The 21726-nt window shown below is 42.7% G+C and overlaps 1 protein-coding gene across 1 annotated transcript in view; it reads left to right on the forward strand.

The window, feature by feature from the left end:
• The first annotated feature begins 2167 nt into the window (after positions 1–2167).
• The window catches only part of PCOLCE2 (procollagen C-endopeptidase enhancer 2), a 28203-nt gene continuing 8644 nt past the window's right edge, over positions 2168–21726 (forward strand). The window contains exons 1-5 of the mRNA XM_075716666.1: positions 2168–2271; positions 3480–3588; positions 11814–12069; positions 13722–13846; positions 16940–17076. Of these exons, the coding sequence (XP_075572781.1) occupies positions 2168–2271; positions 3480–3588; positions 11814–12069; positions 13722–13846; positions 16940–17076 (731 nt within the window). The remainder of the gene's footprint in view (positions 2272–3479; positions 3589–11813; positions 12070–13721; positions 13847–16939; positions 17077–21726) is intronic.

The raw sequence follows: 21726 nt of genomic DNA on the forward strand, positions 1-21726 counted from the left end.
AAAGGTCTTTTCCAACCTAAAAAAAAAAAAAAAAAAAAGATCTGTAGATATTCTTGGGTGGTAATGAAGAACCTGTTATCACATTAACTGTTCAGAAGTTTAAAACTACCTTTGGAAGAGGGTAAAAGTCTGCAGCAACCACACGTAAAAGAGTCCTTGAACATGTAATCCACGGGACTGACAGCCTTTGTTGGTGGTTTTGCATGGAGGCCAGCTCTTCAGGGCATGTAAGGCCTGAAATACTTTCTTGGTTTTAAATAGTGGGTGTTCTCTAGACTTCAAAAATGTTGACAATCAGAGAGGAGCAGCAGGGAATGCGTGTGTCTGTGGTGTGAGGATTACACAACTCTCTGTCGTATACACTGACTTCCATATCTAGCAATTTTTATTAACTTTACACTACCTTCATGACTAAAACCAGTATACCTAGTGGCAGTGGTTAAACTTTCGGCCGCTAACCAACATCCTGCTGGTCATGGAGTAAGTAAATGTCTCCTTTTTAGCTTTCTTATTTCCCATTTCTGTCACTTCAAATCAGTTCAAAACACAGCTGCAGATATTATCTCTGCTCTGACCACATTATGACCTTCTCTGTTTCCATGGCCTGCTTTTTGTGGACTGGGCTCCCTGCCCCCACCCTTCACGGAGCCTTGCCTAGATGTGTCCTGCTCCTTCCTCCAGCCCCACTGCGGGCTGCGGGGCTGCCCCTCCGCAGGGCTGCCGGCCAGGGACTCCTGCCTGGCTGCCGACACACGTGTACTCACACAAAACCTGGGCCTCTGCAAAATCCGTGCGCACCTCAGCCTCTGCTCTTTGTTGCCTTCCATTGCCTCTGTGCACACAGGAACGCTGCTGGCACCTCTTGCCAGCCGTCTTGCGGGCTGCCTCCGAAGGTCTGGGATGTTCCAATAGCAGCTGCACCTCTCCCGCACAAATCCTCTTGGAAATTTAGCAGGCATGGATCCAGGTTATTCTACTGTTTTCTTCATCCAGCACTGCGGAAAGGAGAGTGCAGGTATTATCTCTGCTAAATTGCAGCGCCCACTTTCTGCTTAATCCTCAGAGCATCCTCTCTAATCCACAGCACTTCTTTAAAGCCTTGGGAGCGGGACTGCCCTTCTTTATATTTTGCAAGAATAAGAATGTTAAGTGCTTAATAAATAAGCTAAAAATAAGATCATAGGTTTATACTCTGCTTTGCATGCAGCAGATTTTTTGTTTGGTTCCTACAGTCTTTGCCTGAGGCGGCTGTGCCTGAACACTTTACTACAGCCTTACCTTCTTCTGCAAGAGGTGTGTACGGGAGGAAGCACATTAAGGCAAGAAGAGGGGGAGGTTCTTCTTAAAACAATCATTAAAAGATAAATTATCATTTATTGACATGATACTCTGTATGTCATCATCCAACAGCACCAACAGCGTGCCTGCTGTAAACACTTGCTAAAACGTCAAGTTTTCTTGCGTTCAGTAAGAATACTGACAATTTTGCGTTTCCTTTCTCAGTCGAACAACTTTGGCCCACGTCCTACAAACACACAAGTATCGAGTTCATTACTGCGAGTTCTGCCGCAGCCCTTTAAAGAGCATCTTTCACAGCCAGAGCGAAAAGGCTACTAAAATGGGTCAAGATTACCAACTGGTAAACAAAAACGAGGCGTCTGGCGTTTACTTTAGAATTTAAATAAAGAAGAAAATGTAACGTGGCACGGCTGGTTTTCCAGCGGCGGCGGAGCGGCAGCCGGTTGCGCAGCCGGTGACACTGCCTTCATTCACGGTGGGGACAGCACCCCCCGCGCCACCCGGGGGCGGGGAGCGGGGAGCGGGGAGCGGGGCGCTGCCCGAGCCGCGGGGTCCGGGGCGGCCCCGCTGAGGGGGCGCAAAGCAGGCGGGGCGGGGGTGCCCCCGGGGCCGCGGCTGCCGCACCGCCGCCCGCCTGCCCCGGGAGACGGCGGGGCGGGGCGGGGCCCCCGCGGGGCAGGGGAAAGCGGCGGCGCCCGCGCCCCACGGAGGGCGGGCGGGCGGCCCTGCCCGGCTCTGCCCTGCCCCGGGGGCGGAGGGCCGCGGAAGCCTTTGCCGCCTCCCCCGGCCCCGGCGCACACGGGAGGAGCAGGCGGCAGCCGGAGGAGCGGCTCCACGGCCCCAGCCCTGCCCGCGCCGCCGCCCGGAGATGCCGCTGCCGCCGCCGCCGCCGCTGCTGCTGCCGCTGCTGCTGCCGCTGCTGCTGCTGCTGCTGCCGCTGCCGGCGGCGCGCCCCGCGGCCCCGCCGCACAGGTACCGCGCCCCCCGCCTGCGCCCCCCGCCCCGCCCCGCCCCGCAGCCCTGCGGGCGCCTCCGCCGCCCCCGGGCGGGCGTTTTGTCGGGGGGGGCGCGGGCAGGGGCTCTTTCCACGGAAACAGGCCACGGCGAGAGCGGCCCCGGGGAGCACCGTGGGTGACCTGGTCACAGAATGGTTCGGGTCGGAGAAGACCTTTAAGAGCACCCAGCCCAACCATTAACCCAACGCTAGCGAGTCCACCACTAAACCAGTTCAGCGTAGAGAGCGATTTCATGTTTCCTGGCTTGGTGGCTTGGTCTACCCTTGATTGGCTTAGAGTAGACTTGGTAGTGTAGGTTAATGGTTGGACTGGATGATCTTAAACGTCTTTTCCAACCTAAACGATTCTATGATTCTATGATTATTTTTTAATGAGACTCAAAACTAGGACTCATTGAGGTTGGGAAGGATCTCTAAGATCATCAGTCCAGCCGTCCACCCAGCGTCGTGCTGCGCGGCGATACAATATCGCATCCCAGCCTCTACGCCTCGGCGGGCCCTTTGCTCACCCTCGCATCCTCAGCAGGAACGCTGCGGCTCCTCGCGCGTCCCCGCGGGGAGGGAGCCGACGCCTGACCCTTATAGCCCCCAGCAGCCCCGCGCCGGCAAAATCAGGCCGTGCCGTTCATCACCGGCACAGAGCGGCGGGCGCACGGTGGACTGTGTTCCCGTGGCACAGAAAACTTCCAAAGCGACTTACTCGATTAAAATATCTAAATTCAAAGCAATTCAGGGTGGAAGAGAAAGGAATTAAAAGTTATTTTTATCACCGTGCTATTTTAACTACTCTTACATATACTATAAAAAGTCATTACTAATGACTTTTTAACAATTAGTTTTTTCATTATAATTGCAATTTGCAATGATGTATCACACCACCACACTTGCCATCTTATGAATTAAAAAAGGAGGGAAGGATAACGGTCTGTGTAAACCCAGAATTAAGGTCCAAGGAGTTAATTTTCTCTACACCTAAGTTTGCGTGTTAAATTGCACATTCTCTGTCAACAGTGAAAGTAATGAAACATATGTTTAAAGTTAGCAATGTTTTTAAGTATTTAAGCTGTGTTTTTAAGCGTAAGACAGTCCGTGCCTCTTTGCTATTAGAGAAAGAATAAATGAAATATATTCAGAAATTAAGCACTATTTTTCCTGTTATTCTCAGGCCTACATTTACATGTGGAGGAGTTGTATCTGGAGAGTCAGGGTTTATTGGGAGTGAAGGATTTCCTGGAGTCTACCCTCCAAACAGCAAATGTACTTGGAAAATCACAGTAAGAATTTTTAATATCACAAAATCAGTGCTGAAGACAATGGAGAGCTATTTGTTGTTAATGCCAGTGTTTCATATGGGATAGCATATGTGCGATAATGAACTCAGTAACTCGGAGCAGCTCAACTCTCTGGAGCTTTTTAGGGTTGCTGTAATATGGTAATAGCGGCTGAAATAGAACTGACCTTGCCTAATGTCAGAAGCAAATTTTCATTGACTTCCATAGATACACCTCTAATTGTTTTAAATTAACCCACCTGAAAACAAGCATCTACCCTTCCAGTCACTGCAGAAAGCAATAGTTGGTTAGATCAAATGGATTAAAGTAAAGCTTTGAGGTGTACGTAATGAAAAGCAAAATTCGTTGGCAAGAAGACATAGAAAAAGTTTCAGACAAAACCCCAAAATTCAGGCAGGTTCACTTGTAGCGTGCTAGTAACAGTGCTCTGCCAGCCAGGACGCCTGGAGCGTGCCATACAGCAACCGGACAACGCGACAGCAGAGTGTCGCTGCATTTATAAATGACCGTGCAAAAGCATGTGGTACAATTGATACTTGGATGCTGAAATGAGACTGTAGGGCACAAACATCGTATTCATGGACAGCAAATGCCGTTAAACAACTAGGACTAAACAATCGAGTGCTGGATGTGTCCTTATCCACAGACTCAGAGAAAGGGATTTGAACGGACGAGTACTTTTCCTCACATCTGCACAAATGAAGCCCTCCAAACCTGCACACCAAATTTCCTCGCCATTGTTCAGGCACAGTTCACTAAGAACTCCTGTGACGTTCAGGCCTAGAATATGGGCTTTACAGAAAAAGAGAGGTAGAATGAAGCATAAAAGAATAAATTAGTCCGTGTGTTGACGGGATCACTACAGACAACTGCAGTTCAAAGACTGCATTACAGGCTAGGTGTTGGCAGCAGAATAGGATGTCACAGGCTAATTGTCTCCTGCTACTGGAGAGATGCTGACGCAAAGCAGGAGACATTGATCTGTTTACAGTGTTCAGATGAAACGACGCTCGTACCAAACGAGTGATGTAATTTTAATCACTTCATCTGAAGGATACCAGTGAAGCTGCAAGAGTTGCTTTCTGCACCTTTACGTTGCATTATTATTAGGGCCAAGTTAGAGGTTCCCTTTAATCTGTGCCTGGCTTTATCCAGACGAGCGTGATGTGAAATACAGTGTATGCTCATAAATAAACTTGCTTCCTGCTGTCGAGGGGCTGAGATTACAGCAATTAGCATGGCCCACCTTACAATCTGAAGAGCAGACACAAATTGTCTTTGGAATCATACACACATGCCTTAAATAAAAGGTAAAAAAACTCCAAAGTTAGTTTACCAATATAACTCGGTATTAGATCATCAAAAGTTCAAAATTGAATCTGGAGGGAAATAATAATTTTGATTATAACAGCATAAAGTTTTTACCATTAAAAACTTTGGATTACAAATGGAGGCAGCACTGAAGAAGCATTTACTGAAGCATCCCGTGGATCTGCCCTTCATCACCCATTGGGGGTAGAGGGAGAACAACTGATTGTATTTAAAAAGTCCATACAGAGTGGTTTCATTGCAGACTTAATGTGGCTGTTGCCAAGAAGATGCGAGCATCCAGATTAGCCTGGGCACTGTGAGAAGCGTTACCACAAAGCTGTAGCAGAGCTGTGTCTGCACTTGGGCTTTACTGCCCATGGGAGGAACTCGATGGCTTTTGGCATTTCATGATCATCTTTGACTCCCACTTCTCTGCTCTGGTGCTGTTCACTCCTGCTCTTTGACTGCTGCATACCTATTCTCTGTAGCTTGCCCAAAGCCAGAGAAGGGCCGCACAACTGTACTAGTCCAGGCTTCCTTGTGCCCTCACCTCATTTAACCCCTAGTAGACAATATTGTTCACGAAGCCAAGCTGATTTTCTTTCCCCATCAACTGTGTAGAACGCCCTGTCTTTTGGATGTGCAGGAAGGATGCAGGGAAGGCAAGGACTACAAGACTTGCAAGACTAAGTCTGTGCCCTCTTTAAAAAGAGGATGATTTACCAAACTGAGGGAAAGTGGTACACTCAAGGGTCTGGTGAGCCTAAATTTAAACAGCAAAATCCTTTCACCAGATACTGCTGAGGCTCAGAATAGCCTGCAATAGCGCCCAGGCAAGAAAGCCAGTTACACTGTCATGAAGAAATATGCTGTAGTTACCGTTAGGCTTTCTCATTTAGCATCTGATCTTAGAAGGTGACTAAGATTTTTGCCTGTCCGTTTTAGCCAAGGGCTGTGAATGCCTTCCTGAAAACACTGCCTAATGCAGGATATGACAAGTCTGCAAGGCTGGAAGAGACATTGATTCACTTTGCATCTGGGTCATGAGAAGCATGAAGCTGTTTTTTTCTCAACTACAGGATCTCATCATCTCTAGAAGAAATCCAGAGAGGCAGAGTGACAGCTAATTCATTCTTTAGAAGAAAATGGGTTTAGAAAACGTTATGGGTAATGCATATAAAGCAATGTAGCATTCAGATATCAGCTGAAATCTTTCCAACTGGTTTGCTAAAGCTAGAAGAGTCTCTCTAACTCAATTATGGTTCTGTTATGTCAAGAGACTGGGACTTTTTCAGCTGGCTTAAGAAAACAGTTTCTCTATTCTAAGAGCTCTTAGAAGTGTTCAGCACATGCTTGTGGTTATATTACAACCTTGGCAGACTACCCAGCAGCTTTTAGCTGGCTTTGCTAAGAAGTCATTTGTACAGCTATTTCCTTTCCTATAGTAATGTATATAGCTTTATCTAAAATATGTCATATACATTTACTTTTAATACTCTGTAATCCTTCTTGGCCATCACCTCACACAAATGTGTCACATAGTCCAAGAATCTGGACTGCTGTCCTGTGCTTTTCTGGCAGACTGCGTAGTTCCCATAAAACTCTAACAACTTTATGTGCAACAATAATACTGAAGACTGTCAGAGTTATGTGAGGTTATATTTTTATAGGTTCAGGAGCTGCGTTGCAGCAGGTTTGCTGACAATAAGCAAGGTTTGAAAAATTTACTTATCAGGGGAATTGGGAATCTGCCCTGGGGGAGTGAAACATTTTAAATCATTTTCTCCACGTTTTAAGCATTCATTTTCCCGTCTCATTGTGAAACTGCCCTTCCAGTAGAGAACAGATCTTTATGCATGGTTGTATTGCCAGAAAAGAAATGGCTGAAGAGAATCTAGTGCCTTTGTCAGGCAGAGCAAGCTAATACAATTTAAAAAAAAAAAAAAATGTTCCTTTGTGGCTGGAGAGGACAGAGGTAGGGAACAAGTGACTAGGCAGGACCTGTCGTTCTTCCCAGGATGTAACTCCGAGTAACTTTCACATTCATTCTCAGTAGAGAGAAATAATATGTTTGGCTTGCAGGTAGTTGATGTATTTTTCAAGTCTACCTAGGACTGCTGTGGTAAAACATACAATCAGCATTTTGGTATTACACATATACCAAAATATATTAAACCCATATGCAATATAGGTTTAAAAATTAGACAAAATATTTTCTCAGAAAGTTAGCATTTAAGGGTTTTCCCCTCACCAAAAGATTATTTTCGAAGCAAATAATCTAAACCAAGTAATTTTGAAAAGTATGACAGTTTGGGAATCCCCCCCCAGAAACCGAGAGGCACAATGATGAAGAGGGCCTTGTGTTCAGTCAGAACAACAACAGAAAAACAGCTGCTTAACCACTTCAAATGTAAGTGAACTTTGATTAACATGACATGAAATACCTGCAATGAATGATAACCAAAAAAAATCCAGGGACCTTATTTTGTAGTGGGTTGTGTGTATAAAATAATCATGCCCTTTTGAAAAGGGTTAATCTACACAGATGATTTTAGGGAATTATGCTCTAGAAAAACTCCCCCTAGAAATTCAGGGAGTGCTATTTTCCTTTAGCCTTCAAAAGAAGTAAGGCATCCTTCACATGAGTTTAGCATCATAATTTCTGATCCTAAAGAAGTTCATGGAGTTAAAATAAGAAGAGAAGCAGAGGGCAAGCATGGGTCAGTCACCCTCAGTGCGACAAGGAGAGGCAGAAGCTGAAGTGCCTCTGTTATTGAAAGATACCATCTGGATGGATAAAACAGAAAAATAAGGCACACCCTGCAGGGGAAGCATCACATATTCTTCCTTTGACTCGTCCCTTCTTTTTTTTTTTTTTCCTTCCTTCTTAAGAGCTGAAATTCCTTCCAATTCTTCCTCTGAGGTATCCCATCATTTTACTGCAGCAGGCTCGGACATGGCTCAAAGTAAACAATACTGAGTCATGCTGGCCTTTGCTTTCTCCCCTGTGTTTCTAATGGAGCAATATTTTAAATGTCCTAGGATAAACATTGGCAGATTTTAGCACATTAGTTTTCAATATTTAAAAAAGGGAAATGGTAGAAAGGAAAGAAAAGTATTGTTTTGCAAAGACACCTGTATTTAGGGTGGGATTCCTTGGGAGTAGCTGCAAACTGGAACGGCTGCTGCCAGAATGTGGAACCACCATCCTCTGCACTCTTGACTGTCATCTGGTCAGACCACAAACTTTTAATTGACTTAAGATGCTGGAACAAATTTGTTATTTTTGTGAATAATGACAAATATTATTTTAATAAGCAATGACATTATTTTATAAAGTAAGGGCAGTAAGTAGTGACCGTGATTAAGGGCCCCAGTTCACATATTTCTGTAAATTACTTATCTCTCCAAATTCAGCTAAACGTGAGCAAGGATTATTCTGATAACTAAAATCTGGAGTAGGCTCCTTGTTAAACGTTCGTGACCACGTGGCTGAGTTTTTCCCATACATTTTCATAGAATCATAGAATGGTTTGGGTTGGAAGGGACCTTAAAGACCGTCTAGTTCCACCCCCCTGCCATGGGCAGGGACACCTTCCACTAGATCAGGTCGTTGAAAGCCCCATCCAACCTGGCCTTGAACACTTCCAGGGAGGGAGCATCCACAACTTCTCTGGGCAACCTGTTCCAGTGTCATTTTCTAGGATATTGCCCAGACCTGAGTAACTCTCAGTTTCAGTCTTCCATTTTCCCTTTGGAGAAGACAATTCTTCACTCTTTACTAGCGTCTAGACTCAGCTCTCGCTTTTACTGACTCCATCTTATTATTCCGAGTCTTACAAACTGTCATGAAACAAAACTTAGAAACTCAGTACATCTATGGGGAATAGTCTTGACCAAGATCAAGTAGAGTGAACTAGTAGAAGCTAGAGAGATTAAAAACTATAATGAAATACAATTAGATAATGTACTTAATTACAACTAATTAGATAATAGTATAACATAGTGGTGGACAGAGGAGAAGGAAGCATACAACACTGCACAGAATTATTTATGCCATGAAACAGAAAAGCCACAAATTGAGTGAATGGTTGGCTGGCAGTTCGGAATTTGGCTGCTTTGCCAGCATCCTCTCCCTCTTGAGCGCAGGTCAGTCCCACGCCCTGGCTCCCTGTGCCCCACTTGGGGCAGCACGAGGGAGCGGAATACCCAGCGGTAGGACTGAGTGCCTTGGGGTTGGTGTGAGCAGAGCAGCGCTGGTTCAATGTGCTCATGGAACAAAGCTGTCAGTGAGCACCCATCAGCAGTGCTGGGGGGTAACCACTTGGCTAAATCTGGATGCATTTCTAGAAGGACAGCAAAAAGACCTCTTCTTACCCCAGAACCAGTCACCTCTCACATTTCAACTTCCTTCTTCAAACTCTGGGAGCGAGTAGGTGTCTTCAAAGAAGCAATTCAAGCTGAGAAAGTAGGGAAAAATCTCATAAGCACTGACAAAATATTTAATCTAATATGATAGAGCAACTTCTGCTCAACTTTCAGAAACAGTGGAAGGAAAAGGAGAAGCTTCTTAAAGATAGGTAGGTTGTAGCAAAGCTGCAAGACACTGAAGCAGAAAATGTTGGACAATCTTAACTGTAGGCATAACAGCTCAGTCTGTTTTAAAACACGATAACCTTTAAAGGTCACCTCATTTGGATCCTATTGTACCAGTTGTACAAACTTACAAATAATGAGCGTTCCAACCCCAAAAGAGCATATGTTATTTTACGTACATACTTCTGGAAAAAAGGCTGCTTTAATTTAACCACCTAAATCTGACTTTATCTGACTAACTTTACAGGCAGCATTTTTGAACTGATTTGTCCGGTCACATAGAATTTGTAATATAACCATAAAGAATATTCAGGTCTTCTGACAGGAATACCAAATTCCTTTTAGCTCTTTTTCTGTTAAAATGACCATGTCTTAATGCTTCTTAGTGATTCAGACCAGAAGACAAGTGAATGCAATAATAAGAGATTTAGTTATGAGAACAGTGATTCAAGGAGTCACATTGCTTTCACAGAATATCTTACAATATGACCACGTGTCTGTATTGGCCTTATGCTGACTAAATACACATGTGGGTTATTTTCTGATACCGGCTATAGGGCTTGCTCACTTCAGAAGTGTGAGTTTGAAACCTAACATCTGGCTTTAAAGTTTTCTAAGGCATAGTCATTGTGCGTTGCAATTTCTGGGTAGGATTAGATGGGTTTTGTGGTTTTGATGTAGTAGTAGTACTAGTAGTGATGTATGTCAGCACAGGGGAACTGAATGCATTTTTGAGAGAACTTTGAACTTTACGGAAAATATTCTGAAATACTCTGTCTGACCAGCAACAGGGTCAGCCAGTGTGTACGTGGGCCCCGGGCCGCTGAAAATGGCTCATGCAAAAGCCTGTCCTGCTGCAGGATCAGTATTAGCACTGGACATAAAAGCAGCCGCATGGATGAGTAACCTTAACATATCTACAGCATGTTTTTCACTACATCTAGAGCTGCTGCCCGTATTAGTATCTTCTGTGGTTTAAGCGGTCACTGCCATCTGTAGCACTCCCATCTATATCTGACAAGGCATTTTTAACTGTTGAAACTCACAACATTAAAGCACTGTTTGACAGTTTCATATAGGAACAGTTTAGTTGTAGTTATCTCAAACTGGTGTTTTAAAATGAGTCACTGTTAAGGAAGGAAAAAATTCATTAACTCTTAAATAAAGTGGCTTAAATATGGACTTACTGCATATACATTAAGTGCGTGTTACATATTTACAGCAGAAAATAATAGCAGTGTCTCAGTAAAATAGAACAGCTGCAATCATTTGAATAGGTAGCCACTCTACCGGGCTATGAATTGAACGCAGATAATTACACTCTGCCTGTCTAGGGTCCCTTTATACTTGAAAATACTGCTTCCCTTCTTCCTGCCCTGTTCATAGCATTGAGTGCTTTGTTAGAATAGTTTTCTCTTCTCAGTATGCTGCTTATTCTCTTAAAAGCTTGCAACTCTTTTCCAGGAAACGTTCTCCTCCTTGTAACCTATTATGCTCTCTTAATTTACATCCTTCTCGGGATTCTTGCGTCTTTCGCAATGTCCACAGATGCAGACATGTAAGAAGATTTGCCCTGTGTTTCCTCAGATGTTTCAGAAAACTCTTTTCTGTATTCTGTATTGAGGACACCCACTAATGGTTCTTTTGAACTCTGTGTTTATAGTTTTACATATTTTTTCCAAATGTAGTTCTTTCACTGCACCCTTCAAGCTAAATGTACCCACTCCAACAACTAAATATTAGGGTTGTACAGCATTAGCCATAAAGTTTCCAGTTTTATTTATAAATGTAAGTCATGTGTCAGTAAATAAAAAAAAATTCTTCAAACTGTGAAACATTATGACACAAATCAGCAAGATAAGAGAGGCCATTTCATTTGCTCAAAATTGTAAATTGCTTGTGCCATCTTGTTTTTAAACCATATTAATCTCATCCTCCTCACCTTACTTGGTGACAGGGAGCTGCGTGGCCAATTGCATCCTTTCAGCAGAAAAGAAGAGAAACATGCCAAGCTGGACTGGGTGGTGATGGTATTTAAGCAACTCCGTGAGCCTGGCTAGACGGTACTGTGGATCAGGAAGAAGATAATAACAACAGAGATGGCCAGAGCTTTGTTTTTATGATTGGTCCAATATGATTTTAAAAAATGCTCTGCCTGGAGTATAGTTGACAAAAAGAGCTTACCTGGCAAGCAGTGAAGGATATGAAAATACTCATGCAAATAGTGGGATCAGACAGATATGTGGTGTCAGTCACACTTCAAGATGCACCTCTCCCTCCCTCCCTCTCTCTCTCCGCAGGTCCCAGAAGGAAAAGTGGTGGTTCTTTCTTTTAGATATTTAGACCTGGAAAGTGACAACTTGTGCCGATACGATTTTGTGGATATATACAACGGCCATGCCAATGGGCAACGCATCGGCAGGTTCTGTGGTACCGTGAAACCAGGTGCCCTTGTATCCAACAGCAATAAAATGTTGGTGCAGATGACTTCAGATGCTAATACTGCTGGAAGTGGGTTCATTGCAAAGTTTTCTGCAGCGGAACCACATGAAAGAGGTAATTAACAATTACGTATGTGCTGAAGACAAATGTAACTCTACAACTCTATGGAGAGCCACATTAGTGCTTAAAAAGATGTGATGCCAGAGATATTAGGGATTGTGCTGTTCAACGTATTCATTAATTATCTTGCTTAGCAAATAGCAAACTATAACTGTTTAGCCATCGTAGTTAATCAAAGTAGTAAAAAGGAGGGCTATTTAAGAGTTGTGGAACAACTGCACCTAGTAGCAATATGGTAATGACTAGTCAATAAAATGGCAGATGAAATTCAATATAGATAAATGCTGCAAATAAGGGGAAAACACCCTAACTTTATGTTCAGTACAATGGGCTCTGAATTGACTATTATCACTTAGGAATGAGATCTTAGGTTTAAAATAGGTAATTTATGAAAACAGTAGTTGAGCATCAATCCAGTGCTCAATAAGTATCAAAAAAGAAACAGAAACTTAAAAAATTTTTGAAAAGGGAATAAAGACCAAACAACAACAACAAATTATGCCACTTCACATCCATGATGTATCTACGTCTTGAATACTGCATGCCGTTCTGATGTTCCCATCTCAGAACAGGACATAATCAGAAGCAGAGACAACAAGTATGATAGAGTTAAGGAACATCTTCTACACAAAGACCAGCTGCACAGCATGGACCTCTTCATGCTGGAAAAGAGAAGGTCAAGGGGAGTGTAGGAGAGGGCTCTAAAGTCATGGCCGGTATGGAGAAAGTGAACGGGGAACACAGTACTCTGTCTCTTCTAATACAAAAACCAGATGAGCAAGAGGCTGCAAAGGAAAGGAGAGGATGATTTTTCTCAATGAGCTGTTAAGTGGTGAAGTGCTGTGGACATTGTGGATTGTCAATTTCTACACTGGTTTAAGAACAACTAGAAAAACATGTGGAAGAAAAATTTGTTCGGTATGATTAAACAAAAGCATTGCCTTGTGCTTGGGAAGACCATGAACTGTGAGAGGCTGGGAGGTTACAGGCAGGTGGTATCGCCCAGCTGAGTGACTCTTTTTCAAGGTTTTCGTGATTAGCATGATACCAGACTAGACAGGTTGTTGGGCAGACAAGTGCAGGTGATGAGTAATTTATTAGTCCTTCCAGTTGTATCCCTGTGTTGATAACTTCTTGAAAGATAGATTAAACAGCTGTGACGTGATAGTGGTAATTTAATAAAGAAGGTTCATAATCATATGATAAATAAGGATTACATACCTGATGTAACTTTGTAATTTGGGACTGGGAGGAGGAGATATTGAGGAAAAACCCCCTCTCCATCGTGGGCTCTCCACAGGCCTCAGTTCCTTTGGGAATGCCCATCAGCACTGGCACAGCTCCCGCACAGGCTGCGGGGATGGCTGCTCCAGCCCTGCCCGCTCCTCCTCCTCCGACCCTGGTGTTCGCAGGAACGTTTCTCGCTCTTTCTTTTTTTACCCCTCGCCTTCATCTACGTCTGGCATTTTCTGCCCTTCGTTAAGTACATTTTGCCAGAGGTGCCTCCAGCTGAGCTGCAGGGCTCAGCCATGTCCCGTGGTGGGGCCGTGGCACAGGTGGCCGGAACCGGCTGGGATGAGCCGCGTCTCCCTCGCAGAGTGCCGTAAGGTCAGCGCTCCGGTCTGCATGGTGCACTCTTCTTGCAGGGGATCAGTACTGTGGGGGGCGACTGGAGAAGCCGTCGGGGTCCTTCCAAACGCCCAACTGGCCGGAGCGAGACTACCCCGCAGGAGTCACCTGCTCCTGGCACATCGTCGCCCCAAAGAACCAGGTAAGGCGCTGCCGCTGCCCCGCCAGCACGGCCCAGCTTCCACTGCCTGCAAGGACTAACACCTCATCAACAGCCTGCTCACGCGACACGCTGCCTGCACTGAAACAATAAAAATCCTGTCCGGCTGACGTGTAAAGCTGGGTACGTGCAAGGAGTGCAGGCACACCTACGCTCCAGCGAGACCTGCCTTCCTCTCGTGTATCACCTGGCTCGTTCCAGTAACTCCCGTGCTTTCTCAACATTGCATGTCCTCTTCTGTGCATTGATCATTTCCCCTGCATTGAACTTTTTAAAGCATCTGTGAGTGGTGAGGCTTTTAAAACAGGGTTTTTTTACAATGATTTTGTTAATTAACAAAACATCATGCAAATTAAGCTAGGGCAGGTGATCATCTCAGGACCAAACATGATGATGACCAATGCTAGGTGTAAGTCTAACAACATTTGTAGCATTTTTGGTGTTGCTGCGGTTTGTTATTGAGGTACCCAGGCAGAGCTGATTGAATTTATTAAAAGCAGAAATCATTTTACTCTGTTTACAGTACAGGGAGTATATTTGGATGTGTCCTGCACAGGGATTTTCAATGTACATGTCATAAAGTTTGGCTTATTTCATATTTTGAAGGCTCCATCTCATAACATGCTTGCTTAATTAGCCAGATGCCATCAGAGCATATCTTACCCCTTCATTAAGACCTGAAGAGATGTGGCGGTAGACCAAGAGGGCTCATTTGCCACCGTTTGCCACACATGGCAAACACAAATGTGTTCCCTACACTGAAGGGCTAATCTCAATCCTAGCTTCGCATTTTCTGGTTGTTGCCAAGCCATCTGCTCTGCACCTTGGCAGGAATTCTACAATGATTGCATGTTTTGGTCGTCCAAGCATGTTTGGCAGGTTGCTTTTCTTAACCATGACCAGCTTTTTAAATTCCTCTACATGTAAAGACGACTTTCCTCTTAATCTTCTGCTCATGACCATAATCCTCCAAATAAAAAAAGCTGCCCCAGATAAATATATTCTTCAGATCTTTCATACTTTTCCATTTACCAAGATATTTTCTCCCTTGAACTGAAGCAGTATGTCAGCTTAGTCTTTCCTGTACTCCTCTTTAATCCTCATTCCTTGCTTGCTAGATACAGGTCATTTAACAATCCTATAGATAGGCAGTGATTTTTAAAACCTTATCTGTAAACTGCAGATTACTTTGGTTCTTTCCAAATCTCTCTAGATAAAGCCTAAAAACTTTTCCTAAGCTTGTAGAGAAGATTTAAGAAAGGCTATATATGCATAAAAATGAGGGCATTATATCCTGTGCCTTTCAAAGACCGTATCCCATAAATCTACAAGTTTCCAAATATATATTTTTCATGTACTGCAATAGTGGTTGTTTGCATGCAAATGAGGCAGAATTCTGACAGTGACAAAAGCCATTTTTGAGGAATTAGGGAATAAGCATCTATCTTTAAGTGCGCATTAAAAGCTGTTCACTCTTCCATTTGCCAAAGTTTAGGTGCTGTTGTCTTACTTCCTTTTCACAAGCATGTGAGCAATAAAACAAGGCACTCTTTTGCTTATAATACAAACCAATAATTACTTTGTTTATTGCAGAAGATGGAGGAGCTTCTCATGATGGTGAAGAGCTTCTATTCTATCATGAAATACTTCCTTATTAGTGCAAAGTGCACTTATGAACAATAGTAAAGCAGATACTATGGCCTGCTGTTTTGCCTGCTACAGAAAAACTTAGCATTTCTGCTCCCACTTGCATTACTTCTTTCTATACCATCTTTTTTGATCACAAGCATATTAGTCAGATGGGTACTTACATTTAAAGTGCATTTTTTCATCATGATGACAAGGTTTTTGAAACAAGCCTGTTACTCATCTCTGAAACCAAGTTTCCCTAGGTTACTTACACTTTATGGGAAACAAAATGATGCCTTACACATTCTGAATAGTGCAAAAGCATATCCAGGCAAAACTAAGACATCAGGTGATAAGAGGCTGTCATTACTACGAAGGTAGAACAAGATCATTTTTACTATGTCAGTAAATCAAATAAAGTGTAAGCAATGTACAAGTGACTCCTTTTTCTTGGTATAGTCTTAAAAAATTTAATATAGTCTTTGTTTGAGACAGACCTTTAAGGAGAACTCCTGCATATCTACAGTCAACATAATTCAGTTTATGGGAAAGCAATTCAAATACTGTTGTGCTTCATATAAAGAAGCAACCTAAATGCATATATTACCTCTGTTTCAATTGTGCAGTTATGCTGTGTTTTCCTTCCTTGTTACACACAACTGACAGAATCATACTGCAGAACTTTGTTTCAGAGTAGTAAATTCCATTTCTGTTTTCTTGTCCATTTTTTTCTTTCTTAAGTAGAAAAGTCCATAAATGCAAGTCATATTGGAGCTGATAGCATCAGTACTGAAAATACCAAAAATTATACTAGTTCTCACTTACGACTTGTAAAGCCCCAACATTATGGAAATCATGTACGGAAACACAATTCCTTTAACTACTTACTTTTTCTTGGTTTTAGTCTTACTGTTTACTAATTTTCTTTCTATCAGTATTTTTGTTTCTGAGCTTTTTATTTCTGCATCAAGTAAACACAGCATTGGCAACCACAGTGATTCAAACACTGCTCTTAATGCAGTCAGTGAAATGGCTCTTACCATCTTTGCCCTTGCTTTTTCTTTAGCATATCTTGAATGATACAATGACACAAAAAGCCCCTTTTCTGTGGTTTAGCTTTGTTAGTTATTTTAAAAGCAACATAACACCTAACACCTACTATCCTATTTTCATTCACTCATAAAAATAACTTTATCAGAAGTTACTTGCATATATTTGAGAACAAAATGTTTTTACAGAATATTAGAGTCATATGTTGAACTATTTGTTGGAGGGAAGTCACATGGATTAAAATACTTTTCTCCACAATTAAGTGGATTAAGGACTTTTCCTTTATGGAAAGAAAAATCAATTAGTACTTCATACGAAGAAGTCACTTACTATAGGAAGCACTAACAAATTCTGCATATCAAAACCTTAATGAGTTATTTACACTTTTCCCTGCAGCTAATAGAGTTAAAGTTTGAGAAGTTTGACGTGGAGAGAGACAACTACTGCAGATATGACTATGTCGCGGTGTTTAATGGTGGGGAAATCAATGATGCTAAAAGAATCGGGAAGTACTGCGGTGACAGTCCACCAGCGTAAGTAACTTTCTTGAATTATGAACTTCACTACCACTGTGTGTCATTTTGCTAACAGTTCTGTACTAGGCTTCTGAAATATGTTTATTCTTTTTAAAATTAAATATGACATTTGCTACCTCCAATTGAACTTCTAGGAGTTGCTTAGTATCTTGTCTCTCCCTAGGTTTTCCCTTTTCTCTCTCCCTCCATGACTAGCCCTGGCTACAACCATGTTCTGTCCTGTCCCTCAAGCCTCATTAGAGCACTGGCTAATAACACCAGTACTAATGCTAACGCTATTAATATGGGTTTAATACCAATATTAATGGAGGCTGAACACTAATATCACTTAATATGTGTGTTTTGACTATAGATACTGAAGTGTGAGGATCCAGCTGACCTCTCTAGCCCCTTGGCTCGTTACTCACTTTATCTGACTCCTTTCCCCCTCAGCTGTGTCCCTTCTGCTGGTTCCCTGGCTGCTCCTTGCATCAGTGCTTACCATCTCCTCCATCTGTGCCAAGGCACCTTCCTTCTCTCGCGGCACAGACTGCTTTCCTGAGCGTGCTGAGTAGCGCAGCAGGCTTTCACCAGCTTTGCTGTCAAATTGCTGCCCCCGAACCCCCTCAGCACTGCCCCCCCAACCCACAACTCACCTATTCCCCCAAAAACAACCCATCCCCCCAAGCCTCCCACCCCCGACCCAGCCAATGGCACTAACTATATAAACAGGTCTAGAAATAGTGGATCATAATTATTCCCCCAAAAAGCGTAAAGTTTTTTGGGTGAGGCTAGTAATTTTTAGCTCTCCTTTCCCATTGTTCCTCTTCCATGAAGCTTCTTAAAGCTGAGTAGCTTTAGAAGATGAAGAGGATGCATTTTGTTTCAAGAAATACAAGCTATTAAAAAAAAAAAAAATACATGGAGGTGTGTGACTAGACTTATGTCTGAGAAGTGGCAGCTAGTTTGATTCCCAAGAGCAACTAATTGTGGTGCAGGGGGAGGAGGTGCATGCCTCAGTCTTTCTAAGGATAGCTTGCTAGACTGAGATTTACTGTGAGGTTTTTTTGGGTTTTTTGTTTGGTTGGGTTTTTTAAGGTTATGTAGTATACCCTGAGGAGACGAGAGGGGAGGCAGACATTTTGTAGGACTCTCTTTAAAGATTTTTCTTCTCCATGCAGCAGCTATGCAATAGCATGACAGTGCTAAGAACAGAGTAAGCTTAGGCCTACGGAAATTTATTAGAAATTCAGCAAGAATTTAAGGAAGGGTAGGGCTGCACCTGAAATACATTAACTTCAGTTTCCTTCAGCCACCTTAGGCTTTTGGTCTTGAGTTACCTTTTCTTTTTTCTTTCTTTCTTCCTCTGCCCAATTTGAAACTTTCTTCATAAAGACATTTCTTTTCAGGCTTACATTAATTTCTTTTCAGGCCCCCTTCTCCCAGTAAAGTTAAAAAAGCTGCTCTATAAGAAGATACTGATAACAGAGAGTCTTATGGGTAAGACTGTTCTTTAAGTGCTAGGTAATTCAGGCCACTAAAATGATGCAAGAGGCTAAATTCTAGCTGTAGTTACATACATAATCACTTCCTTGTTTTCAGGAAAAGCTTCACTAGCAAAAGTAAACTATCTTTCCATATTGTCTCCAACCCAAAGGCTGTGAGATGGCGGGAGATTCGGCAAGGCAGAGTTAGTATTGAGTCCTCCAGGCAAGGAGGGGGGCTAGAAATCTTGGACATTCCTTTCCACCTCTTTGCCAAATGACATTCAGAATTTTTCCATTTTTGCCTCATGTATGTATTCATAGCAAAGTGTCTTCATACTTTATAGCTTAGACCTTTACCTGGAAACTAAGATGAATTGTTGCCTTGCAGTGCTGTGGCATGTGGAGTAACTGCAGATGGACTGAATGGGTCTCCAAATGGGTGATATGTTTCTTTGACCTGAACGTTGTAAGCATCTGTATATATTAGACAACAAATCACCATCGTCTGAAGTAAAAATACCCTCCCAAAAGGAATTCTATTGCAAACACTCCTCTTCCTTTACACAGAATAAAAAAAGCAACCAGCAGATGACAGACGTTAGTTACATTACTTAATACTTTATCACCAGGTAGACAGGCATTCCACTGATTGAGCATAGCATGAGAACCTCCTTGTGACTTTGCAGATCCATCCCTTACAACTCAACTGTTACTGCAGAACAGTAAGGTATTTACCTTCAAGCTACTGTAAAAAACACCAAAAAACTAACAGAATCTCGTATTAGAAACACTTAACTAGTGATGTTCCATACAAATACCTTCCATTCCTGTGTTTTGGTGAGTGCAAGTTGGATCCAAACCACTGGAGCAAGTGGACTTGCTTCCTGGTTGAACAGAGTTTAAGCCAGAAGCATGATTAGAGTCTAGTTTGACTCACTCTGTACGCTGTGGTATTTCAGACCTTTTCCAACTGAGGTAAGAGCTGAACTCCACAAGATCTTGTCCTTCCCTTCGTTCTCAGAAGGCAGCAGTGAACACCACCCCTTACAGATGAGGCTGGTTGCCTCCAGTCCCTGGGACATAGCTGCCTCTTTCCAGCTAAAACCTAGCCCAGCTGTGCAAGTACATTTTGCACTGTCAGGATCTGGTCTTGGCTGACAGGCAGTGCAAAAGGAAGAAGTGCCAGTTAGCACCTGAGAGGCAAGCAGGAGTAGCTTCCTAAACCACCTCTCCACTGTGGGTCGGCACCTATCCCCTCAGCATGTCAAAGCTGTAAATCGGTCTACCAAATCCTAGTGGGCTTCAAAATACAGATATTTTAGTATGGACTTTGTGCAACAGACAAATAAGGGCAGAATACTGGGCTCAGACCCAGGCCACATAGCTTAGAGATGAGATTTCCTGTTACAGAACGTAAGAAGTGTCCTGAAAGCCAATTTTAAGATAGCATTGCTTCTTAGCCAGACATCCAATATAGAGCTTGAACACAGTCACTTTCCCTTGCAGAGCTGTATATAGGCAGCTTCTATATCCAGTGAAAGGGGGAAAGTATGGCTTTTGGGCATTTTCCACTAGCTCTGCAGAATCCTCATCATAATTTATCAGCTGGGTTCAGAAAAACAGTAAGGACAAGACCAGTGTTGTAGAAGAACCAGAAATCACGGTGTGTAAACTGAATTGTGAAGTAAGCCTTCTATAGAGTGTTAGTTGTGTGTCTGACACAGTAATTACACAAGGTGGAACTCATTAACCAGCAGATACAGATAACGTAACGTGGCGTTCTGTAACAGAAACAGCGTACATCAGGTATGAGTGAAGTGGATACCTTGAACTCATTTGGTGGTTGCAGAGATGAGTTCAGACCTGACTGCAGACCAGCAAGCATACAGTGTAACCACATACCCGATTCCTAAATACAATTACTATGACACATAAATTAATGGTATACATAATAATCAGAATTTATTTGGAGAAGTAATTACTCAAAAAAACCCCTGCCTCTCAGACAAAAAGCCTTTTTAAAAAAGACAGGATACACGGACTAGGTCAGATTTTTCCGATTTGGTGTGGTAGTCCTGGTGTTCAGGAGGCAGAACAAAGCTGTCAGGCAGCTGGTACCAGTGCCCTCCTGCGTCCACAGCCTGCGTCAATACTGCAGCAAGAAAAGTGTAATCTGTGCAACTACCGCGGCATCTATAGATCTACAGAATTCCAGATAACCAGGCACGCACTTTTGGCTATGTCGGACTCGGCCATGAGAGTAAACTGATTTCTGAAACACCTGCCAAAAAACTGGGAGATGATCACAAGTTTTTACTTTGAAGGCCTGATTAAGTGTTTTGAAGAACTCCTGCTCATGAACTCTGTCAGACTTGCTGGGAAGAAACAACACAGTCATTTTAGTAAAACTACATCTTAAAACCACTTTCTGTTTTCCTCTCTCCTCAGCAAGATTCCTTTGCCCCTATATTTGTTTTTCTTCCTCCTTCCAAAAAACTGTGTTTTTGCTTGAAAAATTTCTGTTACTAATGATTAATGAATATTGAGACAAGGTCTGCAGAAAGCTCAAAAGAATGAGAGAAGTGCTGCTTTGGCCAGACTTGCATTCCGTATGATTTTCTCTAACAGTAGTCCTGAAGGAAGTGTCATCGCACTACATCCACATCCAGAGGCAGTTAGTGTCACAGAAGGTACTGTGCAGTTTATGAACTGAAAACTAATGCACTGAACAGTGCTTGGTTATGACATTTCAAATCCTAAGAAAGTAACTCCATTAGCTCTTCAAGGCCTTGGTAATGAATATCCAATCATTGACAAAAACTGAGCCCACAGAAGTAAGAACCCAACACATTTTATTTTTAGTGTTTTTGTCAAAGAATTACAGAATCCAAAATTGAATTAATTTTCTTAAGGCCCTCCAAATGCATAACATGTTTTTCATTAAACAAAAACAAATAAATAAATTTTTAAATTTACTTACCTCTGCTACATACTGAGGATTTCTTAGATATATTTTCCCGCTGTGCTAATCTAGCCCCTTCCATTCTACGGAAGTGGTCTGCAATGAAGTTACACAGAAGAATTTAAAGATACTCATATTGACACAACCTTCAGGAATCAGATGTTTAGATGGTTCATCAGAATGAGTTTCACGCTCTTAACACCAGTGCCTGACGTACCA

This window comes from Pelecanus crispus, chromosome 9 (genome assembly GCF_030463565.1).
Source record: "Pelecanus crispus isolate bPelCri1 chromosome 9, bPelCri1.pri, whole genome shotgun sequence".
Taxonomy (NCBI): Eukaryota; Metazoa; Chordata; class Aves; order Pelecaniformes; family Pelecanidae; genus Pelecanus; species Pelecanus crispus.